Genomic DNA, 26,244 nt, shown 5'->3' on the forward strand with positions numbered 1-26,244 from the left:
TGATATTTTCTGTCTTATTATCTATCCTTTTCTTAATGGTTCCTAACATTCTGTCCGCTTTTTGAACTGCTGCTGCACGTTGAGTGGATGTTTTCAGAGAACTATCCACAATGACTCCAAGATCTCTTTCTTGAGTGGTAACAGCTAATTTAGACCCCCATCATTTTATATGTATAGTTGGGATTACGTTTTCCAATGTGCATTTATCAACACTGAATGTCATCTGCCATTTTGTTGCCTAGTCACCCAGTTTTGTGAGAGCCCTTTGTAACTCTTCATAGTCTTCCTGGAACTTAACTATCTTGAGTAGTTTTGTATCATCTGCAAATTTTGCCACCTCACTGTTTACCCCTTTTTCCAGATCATTTATGAATATGTTGAATAGGACTGGGCCCAGTACAGACCCCTGGGGGACACCACTATTTACCTCTCTCCATTCTGAAAACTGACCATTTATTCCTACCCTTTGTTTCCTATCTTTTAACCAGTTACCAATCCATGAGAGGACCTTCCTTGTTATCCCATGACAGCTTATGTTCTTATGGATACGGGTCTGGACTGGGAGTCAAGATACTTGGGTTCTACATTCCCTGACTTTGGACAAGTCACTTCACCTCTCTGTGTCCAGTTCCCCAATTGTAAAACAAGGATAATGATACTCATCTTCCCTTGAACAGAGCTCAGGGATCTAAGATCTAAGTATTATTACTCCAGGTGCGGCCTCCCCAGAGCCACATGGAGAACAACTCTCACACCTTTGCTTCCTGGTGCAATGCCTCTGTGTCTGCAGCCTAAAGTCCTACTAGCACCTTTTGGTACCACATACCATTGCATGCTCATGTCTAACTGGATGTCCACTATCACTCAGCGGTCTCTTCTTCATCTCTCCTCCCCAGTCTTAGCATGCTTTGAATTTAGACATGCAAAAATAAAAGCACACATGAGGGCTTCAGTTTCCACCCCAAGATGGCTACTGTTATCCCACAACCCTTAAGAGAGACCGTTTTCTTTCATGGAAAGCCATGCAGACCAAAGCCTAACTTACTTCAGACGAGCAGAGTCAGCACAGTGCTGGATATTCAGTTTAAGCCAGCACACAATGCTGGAGCGGTGCCGGTTTCAGCTCACTATTCCGTGACAAGGCTGCTTCAAACAAAAGTTGCTCCAAACTAAAGAACCAGGGTGATGGTTGAGTTTCGCCGCATTTTCAGTTCAGTTCTAAACTCACTCAGGGTGGGGGTTAGTTTAGAACTAACCCATAGCCCAGCAGGATGTTTTCATACCTATGCATACAGCCAAGGAGATTGAGGGGGCGGGGGGGGGAGAGAAGAGATCATTGGCATACCTGCCACTTCCACAATATCTCCAGGAACAATATCTCGAGCCCGGATCCTCTGGACTCCGTTCCTGTCGGCACGGATCACTTTTCCCATTTCTGGCTCGTATTCCTTTAAGGCTTCGATAGCACTCTCCGCATTTCTCTCCTGTAAACACAGCGTGCAGCAGAGCTTCAGGCAGTTGTACCGTTTAGATGGTGGTGATGCATGGTGGTGGGGCGGGGGGGGGAGGGAGTAGTAGTTGATAATCAGCCCTTCCCCTATTCAGCTGCCTAGACAGAGGTATGAACTAGTTGTGTGAACAAGGGACTGGGAGCCAGGAACTCCTGAATTCTAATCTTGGCTTTGAAGTCGATTTGTCTTGTGGTATTGGGCAGGTCATTTAACCTTGCTATGCCTCATTGTCCCCATGGCTAAAGGGAAACATGTTTACCTACGTCAGACGGGGAGGGGTAGCGAATGGCTTCAAAGCAGTATATGAAGTACTACATTTTGTGATGAGTCTTGGATGTGCCAGAGGCAAAGGGGCATGGAACCATCTGAGAGGAACTGGTAGAGTTGTTAATGGTTAGAACAACGGAGTCTCAGGATTTCTGATTTCTAGACTGAACTCTGCTGTGGACTCACTCTGAGACCATAGGAAAAAGTCATTGAACCCAGTCTTGCCTCAGTTTCCCTATCTGTGACATAAGGGTTAATGCTTGCCTAGAGCACTACAGTCGTGGACCTTAGTGAGCGAGTGTTTGGAAAACGCTTTGAGGTTCTTGCATGGGAAGTGTTCTGAACATACAAAGGAGCATTAATATTTTGGAACTACGTCAAAATGGAACAACAGGATCTTGGGGGGAAAACACCTAGAACAAATGATCCGTCAGCCTAATCGTGTCTTGCTTTTAAGAACAGGGATTTTCTACCCAGACACATTTTGCCTTAACTTGCAGCACCACTGAGCACTGGATGCAGCAATTAGAATATCTCAAATAAGCTTGAAACTAAGTTAAACAGCAGCTTTAAAATATTAAGTAAAAAAAGACCTTAGTGTCCTCCACTTAATCAGAATGGATGCTATCTTGCAACATGTTCCAGGAAACAACAGGTAAATGAAAGCATCTGATAATGAATGCTACTTCAGTTGGGGGCGCATTAAGTAGTTTGCTTAAGGAAAATGCATTTGGCCACTTCCAAGAGATAAGTGGTGTTTAACCTAGTGGTAAATAAGTGTGACACCCCAAACTTCAAACTATACAACTTGCCAAATAAAGATTAAGGGATGACCAAATAAAGATTACATATCGTAAATGTCACTCTTGTTCTATTTTTATTCAGGATGGCATTTTATATCCTTGTAAAGTTCTCACGGATGATTTTTTTTTTTTTTAAAGTGAGCTCAACAGAGAGAATTCACCAGCACAGGGTCTATGCCCTACTCATTAGTTACCAACTTTGCCAATACCTGGCAACTGAACACACTGTTCTCAACACTGGGGCGTTTTGTTTGTTTTTTGGGGGACTTTCTCCCTTGTGCAGACCAGGCTCCAGCTGTGTCTGGCTCCTCATTTTCATTACTGTTTGGCATTTAAAAGCCTGCTTTCATCAACCTCAAGTCGGGTTCACATTTTCCTTACCAGAATTTCTCCCTTCATTCCCCCAATGCTCCACAGTCTTATTTTTATTTTTGACAGCCGCACAATACTTCCCTCACCACAGGCTTGTCTTCACTGCAGAATTAACTCGAGTTATAACTCAAGTATTACCCCTCACCTGAGTCCCCTTCATGTGAGTATGCTGGTGCTTTTGCCTCGAGTTGGCTGGCTCGAGAGGGGGTAAAGGCCACAGCTTGAGTGAAGACCACTGTGCAGCTTGAGTGTTATTTCACAGTGTAACCATTCTCACTTGGGTGTGGCTAGCTCAAAAGAGAGTAAATTGGATTGTAGGGAACTCGAGTTAACTCTGCAGTGCAAACCTAGCACATGGTTCCAGCTCATGAGCTTCCGTTTGTGTCATGCAGGTTGTACAGTTCCAGGCGCCTGGCCAATAGTTCCACTGCTCCCAAACAAACCTCAGTGCTTGTAGGAATTAAAGAAGGGAGACAAAAGCGGTTACGTACCTGCCACACCCCCACAACAGCATTGGCTAGGAGAATCAGCATGATGACAACTGGCTCTACAAATGCAGTAGTGATCTCTTCACCTTCTTCAAACCAGGCCAGGATCTGCAGGGTGGCAAGACACAGTGTAACTAGGAACCGCTAGCTGTTTAGGGCATCACTCAAACCACTGAAGTCCTTCCTTTGCCTTCCCTGGGCTTTGGATTAGGCCCTTCATCATGGGTGTGAATGCCATTAGTGTTAAACGCCTTGGTTCAGCAAGGTATCTGAGCATGTGCTTAAACTGAAAACACACATTGACTGCAGTGCAAGCAATCGTAAGGGGACCACTCAGGTGCTTAAAGTTAAGCTCCTGCCGAAGTAGCTTGCTGAATTGGATTAGTGTTTTACAGCCCTGAGGCACCCAGAGCTATGTATCAGATGACCAGGTGAGAAAAGCACAAGTGCTGCTGTGAAAAAAAATCCCTCATGCCCATATTTTCACTCCCTTGAGTTGCTTGTCAAAGCATTTGTATGCCAAGATCACAGCACTGCCACAACACCACTATAAAGCATTCAAATATCAGCTCGTTCAAAGGCATGTATGTATCAGCAGTTCCCACTCCCATGTTGATCTTTCGGGAGGGAGTCCATCTACAATTCCTCCTATTAGAAACCTGCCCCACCTAGAACTGCTGAAGGACAATTACAAGGCAAACTGGTTTTCTTGCCAGCAGTCCTGAGGTGCAAAGTCAGGCTTAAAACGCAGCTGCCCAGGATTTGCTCGCCTGTTGTGTGGCACGATAACATGTCATTTTCACGAGACAATTACCGGCTGATATAGAATGCCGTTATTAAAAAATGACAAAGCTGAGAAGGTGGGAGATGGTAGGAGATTTGTCAGATGGTTGCTTATTCAAGTGGACTGGAAACCAGTTTGTTAGCTCACCAGCTCATGAATGGCTCATGTTATGCTTCACTGACCTATGTTTGGGCTTGGAAGGAATCAATATTGTATGGGTTATTTTCAATGAATTCCATCAGATCTGTTTATTTTCCCCCTAGATTCTCTCTTTATCCACTTAAGGTTTTGCACTAGCAGAAAATAAGATAAAGGCACTAAAAGCTTCTTATTCAAAATGTTATGACGATGCAAGTCAGGATTCAGAAATAATAGCATCTCAAAGTTCTATTTTACATGAGATTTCTCACATGAGAAAGATAGCACTGACAACAACATGGGCTTGATCCAGAGCCCACTGAAGTTGATGGAAAGACTCCTTTTAACTTCAGCCTGAGCCAGGGTTGGGTAAGTCACCAAGTATTTACCAAGTACAACATAATAAATTTTTCTACATTTCCCTCTCTGTACTCTTGATTAGCAGCTATGGAGCTTTTCCCCCCTGGGGTTTTGAAGAGAGAAATCAAGGAACCTTGATATATACTGATTAAAATCTGTTCCTTCCACATCTATGCATAACCCGCCCTCCCTCCCCGTCTCAGCCAGTAAATAACTCTGGTGCATGATTCTGGGCTCTGCTATTATGTTCAAACCAGCAAACCAATTCACGAGATAGCTGGGGACGTAAGGCAACTGTCCACTAAGGAAAGTGGAGCTGTATATGTAGCATGGTCCCCATACTCATCGGAGCTGAGAATCTAGTAAAGGGAGTCAGGTGATTTCCATCAGAGACTGGGAGAGAAGGGTCCCTAATAGGCATGGCATTGAAATCAGTCAGAGGCCGTTTAGGAGTCAGAACACGAGTTCACAACTCGCTGTCCTTTCCTGCTTTGATGACCAAGATAATACATCCAGATGTGTAATCATTTGTGTTTAACTAAACAAATGCCTGAGAATCAAGCACCTTTGAGAGCAGAGGGACACTGAATTAGTGATTATACCTCAAGGAAGTAGCTGTGACATCCCTGTTATGTTTACAGAGTTCCCTTCCAGTTACATCAGCCTCTCTCTCTCTCTCTCTCACTCACTCACACACACACCCCCCTCATTGCCTTGATTTTACAAAAGCCTGGAGTTTAGCTGACTGAAGCAAGGAAGATGAGGGCCAAAGCTGAAAGTCCAACTAAAATCCCCAGCACTGTGTGCAGGTTTCACAGAAACTCTGTCATTCAGAATCCCAAACGTCAGGATTGGTTTTCAAGTACTGCACATGCAGATTACCAGCTGGATGTGGTCACTGGCATGTGCAATTGCTGCCACCACATAGGCAGTCACAGGTACAAATTAAGCATGCAAATGGACACGCACTTTTGTGCGTGCAATCTCTCTCAAAGTCAGGTCCTGAGACCCTATGACTGCTTTAGCTTTTCAGACATGCCACCTGGAGTCTTTACAGGAAAGTCCCTTATTCAGCAGCAAAACCAAATAAGTGCAACAGAGCATGATATAGTTGCCTAACCTGCACATCATTCTCTTAACACAGGCGTTTTCTGCATTCAAAGAAAGAACCACCATAAAAGAACAAACAAACACACACCAAAGTTAATCACAAGAGCAGGTTTTCTAAAGCTCAATCTAAACGTGGAGGCAAATCTGGCCTGACAACATGCCTTAAAGAGATAGCCACGTGTATTTTTCCACAGGCAAGAACATACTACCCAGAGAGCATCTAAAAGGTCTGTGATATTAGACATTTCTAGTGCAGCCAACACTGTAGTTTCTAGGCACCACTGAAAGTATGTGAAATTAGTGGCACAGTACAGTACCAGGCACCACTAATATGTTGAGAATCAGTGATATAGTTTCTAAGGCCATGTCTAACTGGCAATTGAACGACAAAACTTTTGTCTTTCAGAGGTGTTTAAACCCCCCCCCCCCCCCCAAAGACAAAAGTTTTGCCGCGACAAGTGTCAGTGTGAACAGCACCTTTGCCGACAACGCAAACGCCACTCATTGGGGTAGAAGTTTTTTGTCGGCAGGAGAGCCAACAAACAGCGGCTACATTGCGTGACTTTTAGTGCCACCGACACATCCATGTTGCTAAAAGCTGTGTAGTGTAGACATAGCCTAAGGGTACGTCTACACTTACATCCGGGTCCGGATGTAAGCAATCGATGTTCTGAGTTCGATTTATCGCATCTGGTTAAGACGCGATAAATCGATCCCGGATCGATCCCGGAAGTGCCCCGGATCGATCCCGGAAGTGCTCGCCGTCGACGCTGGTACTCCAGCTCGGCGAGTGGAGTACGCAGCATCGACGGGGGAGCCTTCCTGCCGCGTCTGGACCGCGGTAAGTTCGGACTAAGGTACTTCGAATTCAGCTACGTTATTAACGTAGCTGAATTTGCGTACCTTAGTCCGAAGTGGGGGGGTTAGTGTAGACCAGGCCTAAGTGTCATTGATAGCAAGTGAGTCAGCAAGAGTGCCAGCATTCAGATTACTGTGTTGTATAGACCAACTGCTATACTAATGTATGGACTTTGTGCTGATTCACTATATATTTGTTCAGAACAACAGATGTGGGAGAGGTCACTGGGAGGATGGTTACACATTAGTAAAGCTTCAGGATGTGTAAACTGCCAGGGCGAGTTTGCATACATGCCTCAGTTACAGAGTACACTTTGCATCTGGCAAGAGGAGTTGCAAATGAATCAACATTGCACCCCGGCAAATAAACACAGGCTTTTAAGCTTTCCATTGAAAAATTAAATACAGCGGGGGGGGGGGGGGGGGGGGGAAAGAAGAGTGGAGAGAGAAGAGACTCTTATTAAAGATGTGCCAGTCTTGCTGAGAAGAAAGGTGATAGGTAGAGCTAACAACCAACCAACTCTAAATCCTTCTCCCAAAACTCAAACCCAAACCAAATCCACCCAGCGCTCCCATTTTTCATTTCTGTGCCAAAATTGCCCACACAAGCTGTTATGGGGGTGTTTCCAAGCTGTCCAGGAAGTACTAGAAATCTCACCGAAAAACCTGTTGTCATAAGGCTGCCATCTCAATTTTGAACAAACAATATTTTGCACATTGACAGTGCCCTGCAGCACTTTACAATACCCTCACTGGAGGAGGGAAATTGCAGCAAAGAAGTGAAGCGACTTCCTAAGATCTCTCAGCAAGTCAGAGCAGAACCAGGAACAGAACCGAGGAGTTCTGACTTCTTGTGCCCTGATCGAACTGCTAAGCCATGGGATCTCCTAGCACGCCCAAACAAGTTTGGGTGAGGTCAGATAAGCCTGCCAAGCTTTCAGAGGATCACTTGTAGTGACAGCTGAAATCTCAACTTGAAAGGCACATGGCCCCACCATAGCTGTCATTAAAGAAAATCTGTCATGATCCACAGACATCGAGCTACATTGTGGGTGCCCAGAATCAGTCTAAAAATTCTTTTCTCTAGCAGCAAGACGCTTCCTCATCTCTAAGTTGGAGATGATCTACATACCCATCTTTCTAAAGTGATTTGGGATCTATGGATGAAGAAGTACTCCATAATAGCTAAGAATAACGAAAGCTATTCATACGTCCACTAGAATCTACACTTCCTCACTGAAATCCTCAAAAATACGCACCATATTAAGGTATAGAGCAATTAAATACTACATTTTGGTATTGGTGTCAAGTAAATTACATCCTAGATTTTGGGGAGGCACATTGTTTAGTGGACAAGACAGAAGAGAGAGAGAGAGACGACCTAGGTTTTAGTCCCAGCTCTGCGACAGGTCACTTCCCTCATCTGTGCCACAGTTTCTGCTCCCACCCTTTGATGTCTTGTCTATACAAGCTCTTCAGAACAGGGACTGTCTTACTATGCATTTGTGCCACAATGGGACCCCAATTGCAGTCAGGGCTTCTTGGCTGATATCAACATTTTCTGCAGTAGCGGTTTCAAGAGAAGACAAATGTATACATTCCAAATAGCATTAGACTCAGCCATGCCATTAAATCCCTTTCCTAATAGGACAAAATTCACAAACAGTGAGAAGGTGGAGTTTGCTTCAATATCTCAAACTCTCATTCACTCATGACTTTGGCATCAATAGGCTCTTTAAACAGAACAGGCTCGACTAAGCTAACAGCAGGTATAAGAGCAACTCCTACACACGATGGCATAATGCTGAAATTCCAACTCAAGAATCTAGCTGGAGAAAAATAATGTAAAACGCTGGATTTTGTAATTAAAAATGTAATGCCTCTGACTAGCAATAAAGTGGCTTTGAGACACCCAGACATTAAACTGTCAAGAGAGAGGCGTTATTTCAAAGCAAGAGGGTCCAAACTAACAGATTTTGTAAACAATTTCAGGACTCCTCCTTCCTTGATACAGACAAACGCATGGATTCGGTCCCTGCTGTTTAGATCAGAATGTTGATTAATATGTGGAATTTTAAAATAAGCTTCACTTATATAAGAAGTTCCCTGTCTCACCTCCAATAACCCACACAACCTTTGAACAGGCAGAGTTCCCACATCATCACACCAGTGGGTATTGTTTAAAAATAAGCCTCACCCTCTTTCTTGCACTCTGCCTGTGTACTTAACTACAGCCCTACCGCAGGATTGTACTTGCCAACATAAAAAAGGGCATTTTCTCAGCCACGCTTCACATCCCTCCCTCTAGATCTCTCTTCTTCAGAAAGCCACTCAAGCCTTTAATGTACCAGAGCTGGAGCTCCACAGGCCCTTCTGATCCAGCTAGTTGGGAGAAACAGCAGAATAGCTCTGCATCTCCCCACAGGGACCCAAAGTCCAGCACCCAGTCACTCTGTTCATCTCTTTCCACTATGCCCAAGGTGCATCCCTAACCGTCTTTTCTGTCTCTCTCCCCTACAGAGCTCCATAATACCTGGAATCCCTGTCCATTCCCCCCAGTCCTAAATCCTTTCACCCCCTCTTCCAATAGACAGCTCTTCAAGGAGAAACAGCCCACTTCCATCCCTTCATTCAACTTAAAAAGAGGTTCACACACAACATCATGAAAATGTCTGTTCACCAAAAATAATAATAATAAAAAAATGTTCTTTTAGGTATCCAAGTAAAGCTTCAGAGATTTCCCATACTACTACTTTCCTACCCTTCCAAAAATGCAGTCCACTCATCCTTATAGATTCCTGACGCTCTGGAATAGAAGAACGGAACAAGTCATTGAATCTTCTGCTATGCAGAAGATCAGATCAACCCTCCATTCTTTTTGTCCCATGTGCGCTTTTCCTGGCACTAAGGATGTCTTCACTGCAGAGTTAACTCTTGGCACGTGGATCACGGCACCCAGGCCAGCTTAGCCCAGATGTGAGCAGCCACACTATAACGCCACATTTAAGTTAGTGAGGCCACAGAGGCTCTGTACGTCCCCTATGTGTCACGAGGCCTTCTGGGGGTACATCCCTTGGTTCTTAGCACTTCAGTAAGCTGAGCTGCAATACGATTCTTTCCTAACGAATTGTGGGAGAACTTGTCTGTTCTTCTGGGCATACAGGGGGAATTGTGAGAAGGCACTGAAGGACCATCATCACTCGACTGGTTTAGCCTGTCTCCCCACTGGTTACCAGCCAGAGTGAAAAGCAGCATTCAGGCTTTGCCTATAGCCCAGGATAGCCAGCTAGACCAGGTTGAAAGCATCACCAAACTCAAGTCAGGAGTTTTTGTGTGGGGACAGAAGCTTGGTTAGGGACAGCCACCAAGTAAGAGCCCAGGTTAACTCTGCAGTGAAGACAGACTCTCCGTGGCTAATTGTACCCATTCTAGATAAAACGGTTTTCATGCAACTCACAAGGGAAGCTGAATTTAGTTTCTTACACATGCCTTGCAGTAGAACATCACCTACTAAGCAACACCTGGGCTCAATGGGAGATGCTAAATACAATCTTATGATCTTTTCATGCAGTAACTTAGAACTTTTAGCAAGAAACAAGGGGAAAATCTGTGTACGCGACAGGATTATAGGCGCTTTTTCTGTCTTAGCCTTGGAGTCTGCACACAAGGCTAATGGCCTGCAAAAGGAAGTTTTAATGGACAAGAGACCATTAAAAGATAACAATGAAGAGAAAAAAGTTGAGACTCAGTGGTTCAAAACTGAGATTGCCCAAATGACTTCAGTGGCAGGCTGCTCAGGCCCCAAATAGCAAAGCACTTAAGCACATACTTACAGTGACAATATGCTTAAATGCATTGCTAAATTGGAACTTTAGAGAATGCAGAACCTCTGCAGCTGTCACAAAAACTACCACATCTATTCATGTCATTTGTGTCTCTTTGCATATTAACCGATCTTTGGTTGCAACTTTGACTACTACTTTAAACACACATCCTATCCTCCTTTACTCTTGTTCAACACCTATTCAAAAACATGCTTTTACATTAATTCTACATTCATGTGGTTAAATAAATGTACTGATTTGCCTGCCATGCTCACTCATCAGAGCAGCTCATATTCTTGGATCTGTCAATATAAAGGGCTTGAACTTCCAGCGGGCGGGGGGAAGAGGCGAAGGTAGAGGGAGGATGGGACAAGCTTAACTTAAGTGCAGAGCAACTCAAAATAACTTTCTGCTGTGGCTCCTCCAGCACATGGATTTTAACACTTCTGTTAAAATTCCTACTGATTATAGCTCTTTTGTGCTGTATTCATGCTTTATAATGATATTTCCTGAACTGCATGCAGTTGAGATTGTCCACTCTTTGGGTAGGCACGGTATTTTATTTCGCTTGTACAGCATCTAGCACAATGCGATCTCAAATTCAACTGTGGCTGACTTGATCACAGTGTACAAATACCCACATGGGGAACAGAAATTTGGTAACAGAGGACTCTTCAATCTAGCAGACAAAAGTAGAACAAGATCCAATGTGTGCAAGTTGAAGCTAGATACATTCAAACTAAAAATAAGGCACAATTTTTTAACAGTGAAGATAAATTTCCACTGGAACAACTTACCAAAGGTTGTGGTGGATTCTCCATCACTGGACATCTTAAAATCAAGAGTGTGTGTTTTTCTAAAAGATATTCTTGAGTCCAACCACAGCTAACAGGATTTGAAGCAGGAATTATTTCAGGGAAGTTTATGCAGGAGGCCAGACCAGATGATCACAGTAGTCTGTTCTGGCCTTAAAATGAATGGCTCTATCAAGATGAAGTGCTTTATCCAAGATTAGACAGCAGGTCAGTGGTTGAGCTGGATATATAGCCCGGGTCTCCTGACTCCCAGTGCAGTGCCTTGTCCTCTAGACTGTACTGTCTCCCACTACACCACAGTACTTTGCTATTCTGCAGGAACTAGCTAGAGAGCCGCAAGTACAGTAGAAAGCGATACCACGTTAAGTGAATGCGCTCGCAGTCTTCTAACTGGGCAGTTATTGAACTAGTTTGGAAGGAACTTATTACAGCACACTGTGAAACATATGCAGCTAAACAGCTGTGCCTTTTAAGAAGTCTGACATGAATTTTCAGCATGAATTATCTGGATCAAAGGTTTAAATTTGCCAAATCATCATTAAACTCAATGGGACATCCTGGTAATGGCCAAGTTTCAAGGTACATAGCTGCTGTAGAGTTTCTAATTTCATGGATATTATTGGAATTGGCTCTGAACATATAACATGTGGCTCAGTTAGTGGCACTTATACCCCTGAGGTCCTTCTGCCCATCTCTAATAGAATTCAGTGTGAAATTTACAGAACCCAGGAAATTTTGGGATAACATGAATGGCTTGATCAATATTCCCTAATATCAAAGCTGGGTGCAAGCTATTGTCAGTTATCTGCACAGTCGCTGCACTGCTGGTATAACTGCTTTGTAAAGCACCTAGAGTCACTTAGCATCCCATATACCTGTTCTGATTAAAGTGCTATACTCTCTAGACATACCTTCTTTTGGGCTAAATTTTATCCCCTACGCTACGGTGGGTTTGGCACAGCAGACTTATATTGGGGGTAGGAATCCTCTGCCCCCTAGCTATCTGAGTCACATCTCTGCTGCTGCAGCTCTGAGGTTGCAGCAGATCTTGCTACTGCTGGTCCTTTGGTTCCAAAGAGAGTGCCTGACAGTCCTACCCCATACCTCCTTTCTGTGTACTTTTCACTCACCTGCACAGACTTCCCCCAAGTCCCGTTTCCTGATGCAGCATCAGTTCCACTACAGTCAGGACCTTTGCACGTGCATAGAGGGGCCATCAACCACTATCTTTGCTTTTAGAGCACAGACAGTGCTGCCTGGTATTTGTTTATTTGGGAGCATCACACACAGAGAGAGGAGACAAGGATACTTACAAATGACACAACAGCAGCCAAGAGAAGAATGCGCACCAGGAGATCTTCAAACTGCTCCAGCACCAGCTCCCAGAGGGACTTTCCTAGCAAAACAAAACATGGAAGCACCATAAGCGCTATGCAGATGCTGAAAATGAACTTGGGAGCGCTCAAGCTACTAAGCCTGCTTGGGTGCAAGGGGGCTGTGCTCTGCTTTGAGGTTGGACACGCTTAAGTTAGAATTACTGGCATTACTAACTGTGGGCTTGACTGAAGAAAGCATCCCTATTCAGGGCCACCCTTAAATATGCGCCTACGCCCCAGTGAAGTCAATGGGACTGAAACACATGCCTAATGTAAAGCATATGCTAAGTGCTGTCCTGAATCAGGACTCGGATCATTGCCAGCTCAGCTCCAAAGGTGAGCATGTGGCACCCATACTGATGCCTGACCGGATCATGCTACACTCCACCAGCATGAATTACAGCCCTTGCCAGGGACTGAGCGGAAGACAAATGGGGATGGAAGGACGCAGCCAAGAAACAAGGCAGTGTTTCCTGGTGGTGATCACAGATGGCTAGTAAACAGAATGGCCCTGTGCACAGGGATATCACTAAAAACTGATGCACCTGAAGTTTCCTTGGTTAAAAAAAAAAAAAAAAAAAAAGACACACACTTTGAAAAGCCCAAGGTTTTTCTTTCAGTGGAACTGAGGTCCCTGCCTGCCATTGCAGAGCAATGCATTGCTCTAACTTCTGGAGTAATATAACTCACCTTTCAAGGGACAGTATGAAGGATTTTCACAGCCAAAATTTGACCTATCATCAGACATGGATCCTCCTCCAAACTAAGTTTGTTTGCATGTTTTTTGTTTTGTTTTTAACTAAAGAGACTAACATTCAGCCCCCTTCCCTTCATTCATGTACTGTTGGAAACTGCACATGCTCGACTTACAGGATGTATAAATGCTGGTTAGTGCGGAAGACAACTATTCTTCTTACGCTTAAAAGGATCGCACCACCCTTGCTTCATAATCCCCAACAAATCAGTGTACAATAGATGCCTTTTTATCTGAGAGCCAACAGTCTAGCGGTCAGAGCAGGGAGATACAATCTAGATCCTCAAAGGTATTTTAGAGTCTAATTCCCATTGAAACCAATGAGAGTTAGGCACCTAAATACTTTTGAGGATCTGTACCTAAGTCAGCACTCCTGCATTCTATTTTTAAATGTCTTTGACTCACAATGTGACACATGGGGAGTCCCTTAAACCCCTTGGGGGCTCAATTTACTCACCTACACAATGGGTATAAGCTTATAATCTTTATGCAGTACTTTGGGAACCACAGGTGACAGGTGCTACCTAAGTGTAAAGTATTATTATTATAATAGTAGATATGCACTGGTCTAGTGTAGGATGCCTTGCAGGTCAGGATGCTCTATATGTGTAGGAGCTACTTTTTAACATTTCCATAGAATGATCTTTTACCATAATTTGCTGTACCAGAATCAAGAAGTTAAAAAAATCCTTTATGAGACAATTTTCAAGGTCAATTTTTCAGCTCAAGATTCTAGACAGCGTCACTCAAGAGTGTGAAGTGAGCTTGCTTTCCCCTCCTAAACCTCATACAGGTAAGTTTTGCCTTTATGTAACTGGGGTTGCTCTTAGGTCTCCAACTCTCTCCACTGCAAAATATTCCCATGGGCATTGAATCAGGTCCCTTGTGAGCTTCCCAGCAGTCTCCATGGGACTAGCTGACACTAAGCTCCCTCCCAGAATACCTAGAGACATGCTCCAAGAGCGAAGGGGAAGTCGAAAAAAGAAAGAGAGTCAATATAATTCCACCTACCTTCTTCAGCAGGGAGTTCTGCCGATTTCCACCAACATGCCAAGGAACAGACGCGGTAGGAGAGAGAAGAAAAAGAAGAGATATTATTGATCTGGAAACAGACACAAGAATTTAGCATTGGAAAGAAACTGGTTGAGTGGTTAGACTAGAAAGCTTTGTGAAAACCACATGTTCTCATGTATACACACACCTCAGGCCCCAAGAACTTTGGAAGGGGTGCAAAAAAGGCATCTATGTACCAAACACAACAAGAGACAGCCTAACAAATCTTAAGGAAGAGAGGTGAGATGTATGATGCCTCCAGGACACTGGTTGCATGGAGAACACTGTGCACTTTAGAGACCAAACTGGAATTCATTTCCTTTTCTACCCCATGATAATTCTTCCCAATAGTGTCCGTGTTTCTCCTTTGCTCTTCCTAACGTTCGTTGTAAAGAACAGAACACCAGTCTCCATTTCCCCATTACAGTGCAGCCAGGCGAAGGCAAAGGGGTCAGAGCAGAGGGTTGGAATTACTCAGAGGTTACTGGATTTCAATAAAATACACATCTTCTTTCAAACTTGACAACCCTGACAAGAGACTAAACTGCCTAGCGCTCACTTTGCTCATACAGTTCAACCTAAATTATCCAAAACTCCCTGTTATCCAAGGAAGAGTCACATTCCCTGACAGACTAGTAATTACACTAAATAGACCCTCATTCACCTGAAACCTTGATGGCCTGAAAGACATTTGGAAATCCAGCTTGTACTGAAAACAGTCCCACATCAGAAGAGTTGTCAGTTACAGTACCTCTCACAAGCATTATATTTTAACAGACTATATGGGTTAACAAACATTTCAGAGATTAACAAAGTACGTAGCTTGTCTGCCTTTGTCTGGAGGGGGAGGAAGGTCAACTGATCAGAAGGGAATTAATTTTATTTATTTATTTCTGTCACTTATACTTTCCTTCCCAGACTAGCTCTGTGTTTTTCCCTCCTTTGAGTACAAGAGAGAAGATAAAGGTGACATTTTTAAAAGAACTCAAGGTTGGCCTAACACTGCTCCAGTGGGAGTTTTACCATTGACTTCAATGGGAGCAGAATTAGGCCAACACTTTTCAAAATCCCATCTGTCAGAAAGGAGTCCCATTGCCAGCATCAAGGGCCCTTTGCCAGCTTCTGGTCATATATAAAACTCTGTCTGGGTTTTAGCATATCATTGGTGTATCTCACACATGCACACGGATTTTATTCTCAACACACCTGTGAGACAGAGAAGTATTATCATCACTTTACAGGAGGGGAACTGAGGCACTTTGAGACTATGTGACTTACCCAAGGTCACATAGTAAGTCTGTGGCAGATCCAGGGATTGAACCATATCTCCTGAGTCCTGGGCCAGTGCCTTGACTTCAAGACCATCCTTCCTCAACTTATTTTAGAACACTTGCAACCTCCTGAGAAATAAATACAAATGAGAATTCCATTCTCCCCACATGCACCTGGCTGGTTGACTGGCATCTGATTAAATCCCTGTAAGTCTCTCCAGTACACATGCCATGAATGAATCAGAACTAACCCATAAAGTAATTCCTTTTTAAAAACAGCTCTGAACACTTGCCACAGACTTCACCAGAATTTACTCCCCCTGAGGGACGGCTGCTGGCTATTTTTCCTTATATTTTTACAGCATATGCTTGGAAAATTCAGAGTAGATTGCTCCTCCCAGGAGACAACCTGCTGGAAGGAGGATCCCTGGAAGGTTCCCTTTGCAGAGGTTCTTCCTAATTCTTCTCCTAGGGAAAGATATTAGGCAGAAAGTCCATTGTTTGGAAGAGTTCTGATGCATCTGCTGGGGGGGAGTGGGAGGGGGGAAAGAGTTGTACCTACATGGGTGGAGCTGGCTCTTGAATTCTGGATATTGGTCCTATATATATTTAATGTACCCAGAGGATTGGATGATGCTCGAAATAAATACGATTCCTCTGGGTCTGAAATGCTGAGACTATTGGAAAAACAGTTCAAGTGTCCCTCTTTTAGATCAGCACCTATCTCTCCACCGATCTCAATAGTATTTTGATATGCCTGGAATATACAAACGCCAGTTGGTGCTAACAACCTCCACTTTTATTATTGATCATTTCTACTGCAGTAGCACCTGCAGGTCTCAAATCAGGGCCTCGTCATGCTAGCCATTGTACAAACAAGTAGTGCAAAGACAGTTCCAGAGAGTTCACAGCCTAGCATTTTGACAATATACAATAGGTGGATGAACAGACAAACAGAGCATGGAAGGGCAAGGTAACCATAAACACCAGTGAGTTTGCATAAGTCACTAATTATACTGGTCTCGGTATTCGCTATAGACTGCTCTCCAGTACCTTCCAACCATATATTTTGACTATTTTATTTGGTCATCAGCCCTTTCTCCCACCCCTCTTTTTACACTTAAACCCCACCTTGCAATAAGTAAGTTCCCTCAGGACTCAGACATAATTAATAGTCTAATGTTTCCACACTCAGATGGAATAATGGGGTAGGTATAGGGCTATGCAATATTATGTGTTGCAATTATGTACTCCCACCCACAACCCACAAGAAAATTATTTTGTTTATAGTCTATATATTTATATGCATGCACACACATTAGAGAATGAATCTTGGCATTATATATATATTATATATATATACAAACACACACACACACACACACACATGCATGCATGCACACGCCAAGGTTTTCACAAGTGGCCTGTGATTTTGCGTGCCTTACTTGAGCCATATGAAAAGGGCCCAGTTTTCAGAAATTTCTGAGCACCCACACTCTGGAAGTCAGGCACCTCCAAAACACCTCAAATCTGGCACCCAAAAACCCTAGTTACTTTTGGAAATCAGCGTCATAGAGATGATTTTCAATTCATACACGCACAGGCGCACACAGGCTTATAAATGCTGAGGTGACATCCAAGTGATACATTTATAACTCAGCTCTGCAATTTATTTATCACTCACGTTTGCCCACTTCATGTGCCAGTTCCCTCAGGGATTTACTCTAACAGAAAACCAGCTTTCCAATGGCACACAGAGCACTGACTTCTAGCTCTGGGAAGTCCAAAGACGACAAATTTTAAAGCCTTAACGTTTTTATTTCTCTCTGGCCATCAAGGGGTTACAATAACTTTCCCTGTTGCATTTCACACCTGGGGCCCGGGAGGAGCAAACACAACCTAAGGTTGACCCATGTTTAGATTTTTCTCTATATGCAGCAGACAGCCCTGTAAAGAAAAGGGGGATCTGGAAGAACAGTGGCTTCTGCTAGACTGTACCGGACTTCCCCGCAGTGCACTGTCAAGGTTTCTATGGGATTTTGCATCGTTTGACAGAGCTACGTAGAAGCCTGGCGGAGCCTACACAGCCTGCACTTGCCATAGTTCGCCACACTACAGCCAGCAGGACAAAGTACGTCTAGCTAATAATGATGAAGGCAGGGGAATACGGTCCAGATGGCAGATGGGCTCCCAAGGGAGGACAGAGGAAAACTGTGTGAGCTGGGGGCAGGGCAAGAGGCACATCCCAATTCTTCCACTTTCTCTAGACCCTGCCACTTGCTGTCAAAAGGCCGTAAGACTGAGCGCTCTAATTTAATTGCATACATACATTTCAGCCTGGGTTGGGAGCTGGGAAACCATCCTACACCAGGGTCCACATTATTAATGTTTCAGGCAGCTCCTGAAAGCAGAAAGGGATGCACCAAGGTGCAGAGGTCCAGAGGGTCACCACAGTACATATTTGGTCCACTAAAGCATAGTTAGTTTCAGCCCAGACAAGTATCAGTGCTTCCACTGTGGGGGAGGACGAAGATGCATTGAATTTTTCATGCAAATGGCTGGATCACGCTCTCTCAGCGGTAGCCAGGGCGTTCATTCTCTCACGCTCTGTCTCTTTTTAAAAAAAAAATATATATATATCATTAGCATTCAGTGAATGAATTCTCATTTCATAGCAAAGCACTGGTGACTCACAACTGCAGACACATTTCAGAGAGAAGAATCTTTTTTGAAAGGAATGAACAAAAACATCTCACACAAGCTTCGATTTCTCCTTCTGTGGAGGAAGCAAGTAGAACTGAGCAAGATAGGTAATATGACAAAGCTAGACACGCTCACGCACTGTCTAGCTAGGTATTTATACTACACTCACTGTGGTATACAAGTATTCAGTGCACTTGAGTTCTGAGTTCTCCCCATAAAACTTAACGGCAGAGGGGGCGTGGGGATAAACACTGCAAGATGAGAATTGAGAGGACAGAGGTAATGTCCAGATCAGAGAGGAGTCTGAAACACAAACACAAATCCAAACACCCTTGAACTTGAGAAAGCTCAGCTATAAACCTGAGGGTCAGACCCTTTTCTAACATAGAGTGAACAAAAACAACCAGCATTGAAAACGTTCACTAAAAAAACCCCAAACTGCAGTAACAGGTATTTTTGTACGGAGGAAGACTAGAATGTGCATACTGGAGTCGCAAGCTGATGGCTGTTTGAGAGCAGGGATGGGACTTTTCAGGGCTTGTCAAACTCTTCCAGCAAAGTCTTTCAGAGCAAACAAACCTTTCTGCATTTTCAAAAGTTGGTTTCTCAGTAGATTCATATCATAGGTTAAGCTGGGGGAGTGATGGCGGGGATTTGGCTCACTGACTTCCTCGGTTTGCATCAGTGTAACAAAGTAGAATTCAGCCTGTGGAATCCAGATTTCATAAGCCAGCAAAGAATGAATGTTATTTATCTATAGTATGGTAGTGCTTGGGCACTGCCATCAAGATTGGGACCCCATTGTGCTAGGCCCTGTACATACACATAGTAAACACAATCCCGGCCTTGAAGACTTTATAATCTAAATAGATAAGACAGACCAATAGTGAGAAGCGAAACAGACACACAGATAGAAGTGCCTTGCTGGCGGCTACAGCAGCTAAGTGACAATTGGGAATAGAAGCCAGATCTCTGGATTCCCATTCCAATGCCCTATCAACTCCCTGAGCAATAGGCTGTTCCTTCCACTTTTAGTACTAAACTGTTCGCTCACCAAAATAAAAATCAAAGGTCCATGTAATTAAATACCAATTACTTTGATTGAAATTTTCAAAGCAGACTAAGGGATTGAGTCACATCTCTGTTCAATGGGCCTCGAGAGACACGACCCTAGCTTTCAGCCTGATGTTTTTGTTAATAGTGAAGCACTGAAATAGGTAACTGACAGCAAACACAAGCTTTCCTTCCAAGCCCTGGTGCTCACTGATACCAATTAATGGACCAAATTTGTCTCTGGTGTAAGTTCAGTGGAGTTTCACCAGGACTGATTTCAGCCAAATGTGCTTGAATTACTCTAACTGCAAATTAAGGCTGGGTTTGGATAAAGTAAAAGGTGACTCAAACCTCGATTATGAACTCTATGTCATCATACAGCAGCAACAGCACAGAGCTGGTGAATGAGAACCAGGAAGTGAAACCAACTCATCTATTTTCCATTGTCTATTTTCATTCAAACAAATGCAAAGAGTAAACGACAAAAAAAAAAAAATTAAACTTGTTCAACTTTTCAATTAATAGCATCAGGTCTTACTAGTAACAGAGGCAGAGACTTTTTTACTGTGATGAGTTTCCTAACCTAACTTCATCCCCTTCAAATAGTTACACTTCGGCTTGGAGGGATCCGATTTTTATCAGTAAGTGTCCGCAAATATTCATTTCACCATACACACGCAAACCAATGAAAAAATATTTTTATCGCTAACCATCAAAATTAACAGATACGCAAAGCAAGAAAAATGTTGCTTGAGAAATTAAGAGTTTGATTTAGGGATATTTACTTTGTATATTTTGACATGTGGTGTTGACAATGTGTGTTTTAACAGTTATGAGTCTTTAACTTCTTGACTCTCAACACCTTACTATCATTAAATAATTACTGCCTGACCCCTCTCCCAGCCTTCAACTGCCACTCAGGTCAAAGAGTGGAAGGCACCTGGCTCCCATTGAAATCAACAGCAAGAATAAGAAAAGTTGCTGAGGCTCATCCGCCCCTCTGACCACTACCCCATGGCTGCACGGCCACATGGGCATTCAATGGACGGAACAAGTGATCAGCACTGTTCTTCTTTAGCACAGGAAAATGGAGGGACTGAAGGAAGCCAGAGGCTACGTTCTGAAGGACTACACCAGAATTTCACGGCTACGAATTTAAGGCAGTGTAGGTGCTGCTAAGTCACAGAAGCAAAGCACTGACCCCTCTCCCAGCCTTCAGCTGCCACTCAGGTCAAAGAGTGGAAGGCATCCGACGAAGTGGGCATTCACCCACGAAAGCTTATGCTCCAATATATCTGTTAGTCTTAAAGGTGCCACAGGACTCTCTGTTGGTTTTTACAGATCCAACTAACATGGCTACCCCTCTGATCCTTTATAAGTGTTTCTCAGGGCAGGACAAACTGTTTTGCCACCTTCTCTTCTCTCACACACACACAGAAGGGACACATTCTGCCATCCGGTTTAAAAAGATAATAAAATGCTTTGGTTAGCAGAGCCAACAAATTACAGACCAATTTCAAACACAAGAACGAAAAGGTGGGCAATTTTTTACAATGCCCGGCACAATTTATTTCCTAATGGGAGTGGTTGTAATTATCTCCTGCAAGTCATTTCATTCAGCTGTATAGGGCTACTGTCCTGGAGTCTTCATATTCCACCTGCCCTAGAGAGGGAATCCCATAAAACAACATTGACAGCAGGAAATGTGGAATTTTAATATTGTACAAGTTTATTGCATAAACCATGCCAGGAGACCACAGTAAAGATGACCAGAGCTGATATGCTGAGCTCCCCCACTTTCCCTGGCAAAACAATCACAGCAGCTTTTAAAAGTCAAGCCAATTTAAAAAGACAAACAGAGCAAACAGGTGACGCCTTAAGGGTTCTCTTACATGTCCGTGTTTTGCAATTCTGTGAGGCCCTGCAGGATTCCCTGTCCGGTTACACTAAGTTAAAATGGCATTTTGAGTATTGAGCAGCCATATGAGTACCAACAGAGTTTCCTCGTGTTTAATATCATTACTGTGGATACCCAGAGGGATTACTAAAGATTTGCCACTTACTTGTCACTTTGGATTTCTCCACTTCCCACCCTCCCACCACACATGCAATAACTGGTGCACTAGCCGAGCTGCAAAATATTGACATGACCTCCTCTAAGGGCATCTAAAGAGACTGGTTATCCTGGGCAGATTTGGAGCTGGCACTCGGAATACTGCTACTATTGACATATTAATAGTTCAGTCCTTTGCCAATCCAAATAAACTGCCTTTGCGGGATGGACACCCTCAGGCTGGCAACAGAAAGGAGTAAGAGCACAACACTCAGGTGACGCGAAGGAGACTGAATAGGGGTTGTACCCAACAGACTGCTTTGGCAAAGCCACGCGTGGACAACATGGCCTGGAATTCCAGCTGGTGATACACACCGAGGAAAGGGTTCTGATGAGACGTTCTGTGGCAGGGGGAGGAAGAACAGCACTGGCACAAGAAACAAACGTACATCAGCAGGTTGAAAAAGCTCCAATCTAGGGGGTCCTGCTTTGCTTTACCTCCCTAAACAAAGTCTACTTGGGGGGGTTTCTTAAATCACATGTACTGCAGTAGCACCTAGGGGCCCCAGTCCCGTGCCAGGGCCCCGTGGCGCTATACTACTCCTTAGCTCTCATCCAGCACTTTTCATCCATAGACCTCAAAGCACTGGATAAAGTATCACTAGTCCCATTTTACAGAATGGGGAAGCACAGAGAGGGGAAGTGACTTGCCCAAGGTCCCCCAGCAGGTCAGTAACAGAGCCAGGAATAGGACCCAGGTCTTCAAGTCTTGGTTCAGTGCTCTGTCCATTAAACCACATTGTCTCCCTTAGACAAGATTATTTTAAGAAGTCTTTCTCTCCCGCCCCTTCTTAGGAATGTCCTTAAGAATCAATTATCTTTCCCTTATGGGAGGTATTTCTGCTGTCACAAGGTGAAACAAGGAACATATCAAGATTGTCCCCACAAAGCCCTATAGAGTGATAATCCCACAATGCCTTTCTTCTCTATCCCAATGCATTCGCTTCAGAGACCTACTCTCACCACCACCACCCCCAACTTCGTCAAAGGTAAAGTCAAAAATCAAATGCCACTGTATAGCTCACACATGGACCATAAAGACATACTGCCCTGCTAACGTACCTGCTCTGTGGACTACGGAGAGGGTGGCTGTTGGTTTGGTACCATTCACCACATTAAATCCATATAAAAAAGACGACCACCACCACAGGAAGGAAGATGATGAAGGCCATCATCCTCCAGTCACTCACCCAAGCTTAAAGAAAACAGTAGTGGGGCAATAAGAAGGGACCTGACCTTGGCTTGGAGTACCGGTAGCATTCAAGTCAAATCACTGTGTTGTAGGAATAGTGTACAGTGAAAGACAAGTACTTTACTGGCTCGACATTGTCCCCTCTCGCCAAGGTATGTGAGCATAGATGTTCATCAGCTGCCACAAGGGTGCTTATCTATCTGCTATGACTAGCTTTCTTTAGGCCATATATCTCATTTTGTAAGGTTTTCAGTTTTTGAAAGGGAAAGGGAGTGGTTGAATCAGTTCCTTTTATATTGCACTAAATGACACATGCCTCATTTTCTAGATTCTGCCAACATCAAGGTGGAAGAAAAAAACAACAAAAAACAGGAGGTCAATTAAAAGAACAAAAATCCCCAAACTATCATCAGCCAGGATATGGCACCCTATCCATGACACAGAACAGAAAACCAGACAGCACCATTTTGGGACACCGTTGTTCGTCAAGACGCCATGAAACATAAATTGTTATTTTAACCAACTAAATTTCAACCCACACTTAGGCTCAAAAACTCATCACAAAAGATAATCTGCTGTGTTTCAAGCTGCAGTGACAGTTTACACAATTTCAGATTGGCAGCTTTTCACTCTGTGCTTTTGAGAAAGCTTTTGATGGATTTCATTGGCTTTAAAACCCTTTGCTGGTTTGTTTTAAAAGCAAGTTCGTCTGATCACCTGTTTGGAGAATATCCAACTTGAAGACAGAGGAGTTCCGCTATTCATCACCTCCTGTAGTTTCACCTGAGTTACACAGAATAGCACCCTACAGTGATGCTATTAAAAAAAAAAAAATCTAGCGTATCTTTAAAAATTGGTTTAAATTAATCTGGGATCAAACACACTACAATCACATTTGTATTGTTACTGCAGGGCAGAGTTAAGGTCATCTGAGTGCCTTAACTGTATATCTCTTACCACGTTTGGGTTTCTTTTAAGTGAAACCTTAATTCTGAATTTCCTTGGTTTATAATGTTCGGATTGGGGACAACTGTAATACCCTTATAAAATGCTCCCCCCAGCCCTAAATTACTCTCACCTTTAACTCCATTCTAATGTAGTTTTTTGTCTGGGAATAGTCATTCTTGTGTCACACCCACACATTTTACACTGGTGAAGCTCTGATGTCTTCAGTGGAGTTACTCTTGATTTACATTGATGTGAAAAGAGAATTCGGCTCAGTGGCACCAGATGGGAAAGAACACTAGATCAGCAGTCCTTCCCCAGGGCCAGTGCAGGATTGTTCCCTGTAACATTTTCTCCAGTGGAACTTTTACACTCTCAGGTCTCTTGAATGTCGCAGTGTCACCAGGAACGCAGCAGAAAGCTGTAAGGTTGGCTCCAGAGTGGAAAAATCTTTGATTCTTCTCCTGGGGAGAACCACCCTGCATACTTCAGAACTGCGCCACTTGCTGGGAATGTTTGATAAATAGGCGCTCCCAGCCATGCAACACCACCACTCTGTGAGCTGCACCCAGGTTGAGAACTCCAGGGGTGACCCACACAAATGCTTTTCTCTGCACTTTCCTTTTAACCTAGTAGGCTGGCAGGGCAGCCAAGAGTACATTCTGCACCTTACAGCTGATTCACTTCTGTAGGGTCACACGTGGAAAGCAGCAGTTCCTGAGCTGCAATTTGAGTAGGGAGGGGAGACAGGCTTACAGGGCCTCTCAGAAGCAGCAGCAAGAATCACGTTTGTTATTGCACACCCGAGATAGAAAGAGATAAGGGATACCACCGCATCCAGTTAGCCATTTAACGAGAAAGCCCTTGTACAGTAAACACCGGTAGTCGCAAAGCAGAAGTGTAACAGAATGGGATGGAGATTCAATTCACACAGGAAATGCTGACACCCTATCAGATGCCTTCATCTCTGCGTGTAGGGTTCTCTCCCAGGCGTTTCTGCAGGGCAGGGCTGGGGGAGGGAGGGGAAACAGTCCAAGATGAAGTTGGTTGCATAAAAAGGAAGCTTGTTTTGTTTGCTACTCAGTAGTAAGCAGACCCCAAGACGAGGGCTTGTAGCTTGGAAACCCCAAGCTACCGACATTCGGCAAAGAAATTACAAACCGCAACAGCAAACTTGCTTGCATTAAAGAAAAAGTTAACTGAATACTGTACAATGAACATAGGCAAAGCACATGAATATTTCACATGAGAAAAGATAAGCGTCTGGGGATGTGACCGTTCAAGAGCAACTACAACCTCCAGCATTGCTAAATAAGACAAAAGAAGATATCATTTAAGGTTATTTAAAATTTGTCCATCCATTGCTCTAGGGGCATATTCAACACTGATGCACAACACACATCCTCAGTCCACACTGTAAACCCACAATCACCAGTTAAGTCCCCCTCCCAAGACACACACCATCATCTGATGACCCAAGAATATACACTACATAGTAAAACGCCAACGTACAGCGTAAACTATGGTCCAATTACTAAACCATGAGTGTTAGTAGCTCTCTCGCTTTAGAGGGAGGTTGGGGTTTATTGATTTGTATTTGTTCTACCTGAATGTATACTTTAACTTCTGCCTAGTGCACCAAAATATACAGTACTAGGAATAGTACGAGACCAGAATTAGAGTAATGGTTCTCAAACCATGGTCCCTGGACCACCAGTGATCTGCAGAGTACTTGCTGAGGGCCTGGGGAAAGCTGGTTGGTCCACAAGCAGCTGGCTCCTCCGTTTTTCATCTGCCTAATTTCATTAAGAGACAGCTAAAAACAACATAAATACTTTCCTAATATTACTTTTCTACTTGAGCAATTTCTGTAGTTGCCACAGAGGCGTTACATGATGGTGAATGGAAGGGAGGTGTCCATTAGACAATCTCAAGATTGTAACAGAGCAGAAGGTCTGCTATAGTGAAGGTTAAAACTTGCTTACAATTTAACAGATGATTTTTCGAAGTGCTCTATAATGCACAAGCTTACTCAAATGGTCTTCAAAATTGCTGTGCCTCATCAGCATCAGGTGGTCCAAATTTGGGGTGTTTGAGGAAGGAGTTCCCAATATACAATCCCCACCTTTTTTCTTTTACTTGGGTATTGGTTTTCATAACCATTCATCCCCATAAAGAGTGGTGCTGGTGGTGATACTGAAAAATTGGAGTATCTGAGGGAATTGCTTCTATGACTTCTGGTTAGTCAGTGGGGTGAGACCGAAGTCCTCCCTGTTTGGCTGGTTTGGTGTGCCTTAATAGTAAAGGAAACCCAGCCTTGGGCTGTAACTGCCTTGCTCTAAGCAATTTGTCCTGAATTGATACTCTCAGTTGTGTTCCGCCAGAGGCAGCTTCGTTACAGGAGGAAGGCACCCAGCCAGGTTTATTGTCGTCAAAGCACGGGACTAGTATTCC

The 26,244-nt window shown here is 43.7% G+C and overlaps 1 protein-coding gene across 3 annotated transcripts in view; it reads right to left on the reverse strand.

Moving 5' to 3' along the window:
• ATP2A3 (ATPase sarcoplasmic/endoplasmic reticulum Ca2+ transporting 3) overlaps positions 1–26,244 on the reverse strand; it is a 133,769-nt gene that overhangs the window by 74,275 nt on the left and 33,250 nt on the right. For all 3 annotated transcript variants that reach the window (XM_026656435.2, XM_026656434.2, XM_026656433.2), the window contains exons 2-5: positions 14,472–14,489; positions 12,644–12,726; positions 3,445–3,549; positions 1,346–1,484 (exon numbers count right to left, since the gene is read on the reverse strand). In XM_026656435.2, coding sequence (XP_026512220.1) covers positions 1,346–1,484; positions 3,445–3,549; positions 12,644–12,726; positions 14,472–14,489 — 345 coding nt within the window. The remainder of the gene's footprint in view (positions 1–1,345; positions 1,485–3,444; positions 3,550–12,643; positions 12,727–14,471; positions 14,490–26,244) is intronic.

This window comes from Terrapene carolina, unplaced genomic scaffold (genome assembly GCF_002925995.2).
Source record: "Terrapene carolina triunguis isolate 2854851 unplaced genomic scaffold, T_m_triunguis-2.0 Scaffold231, whole genome shotgun sequence".
NCBI lineage: Eukaryota > Metazoa > Chordata > Testudines > Emydidae > Terrapene > Terrapene triunguis.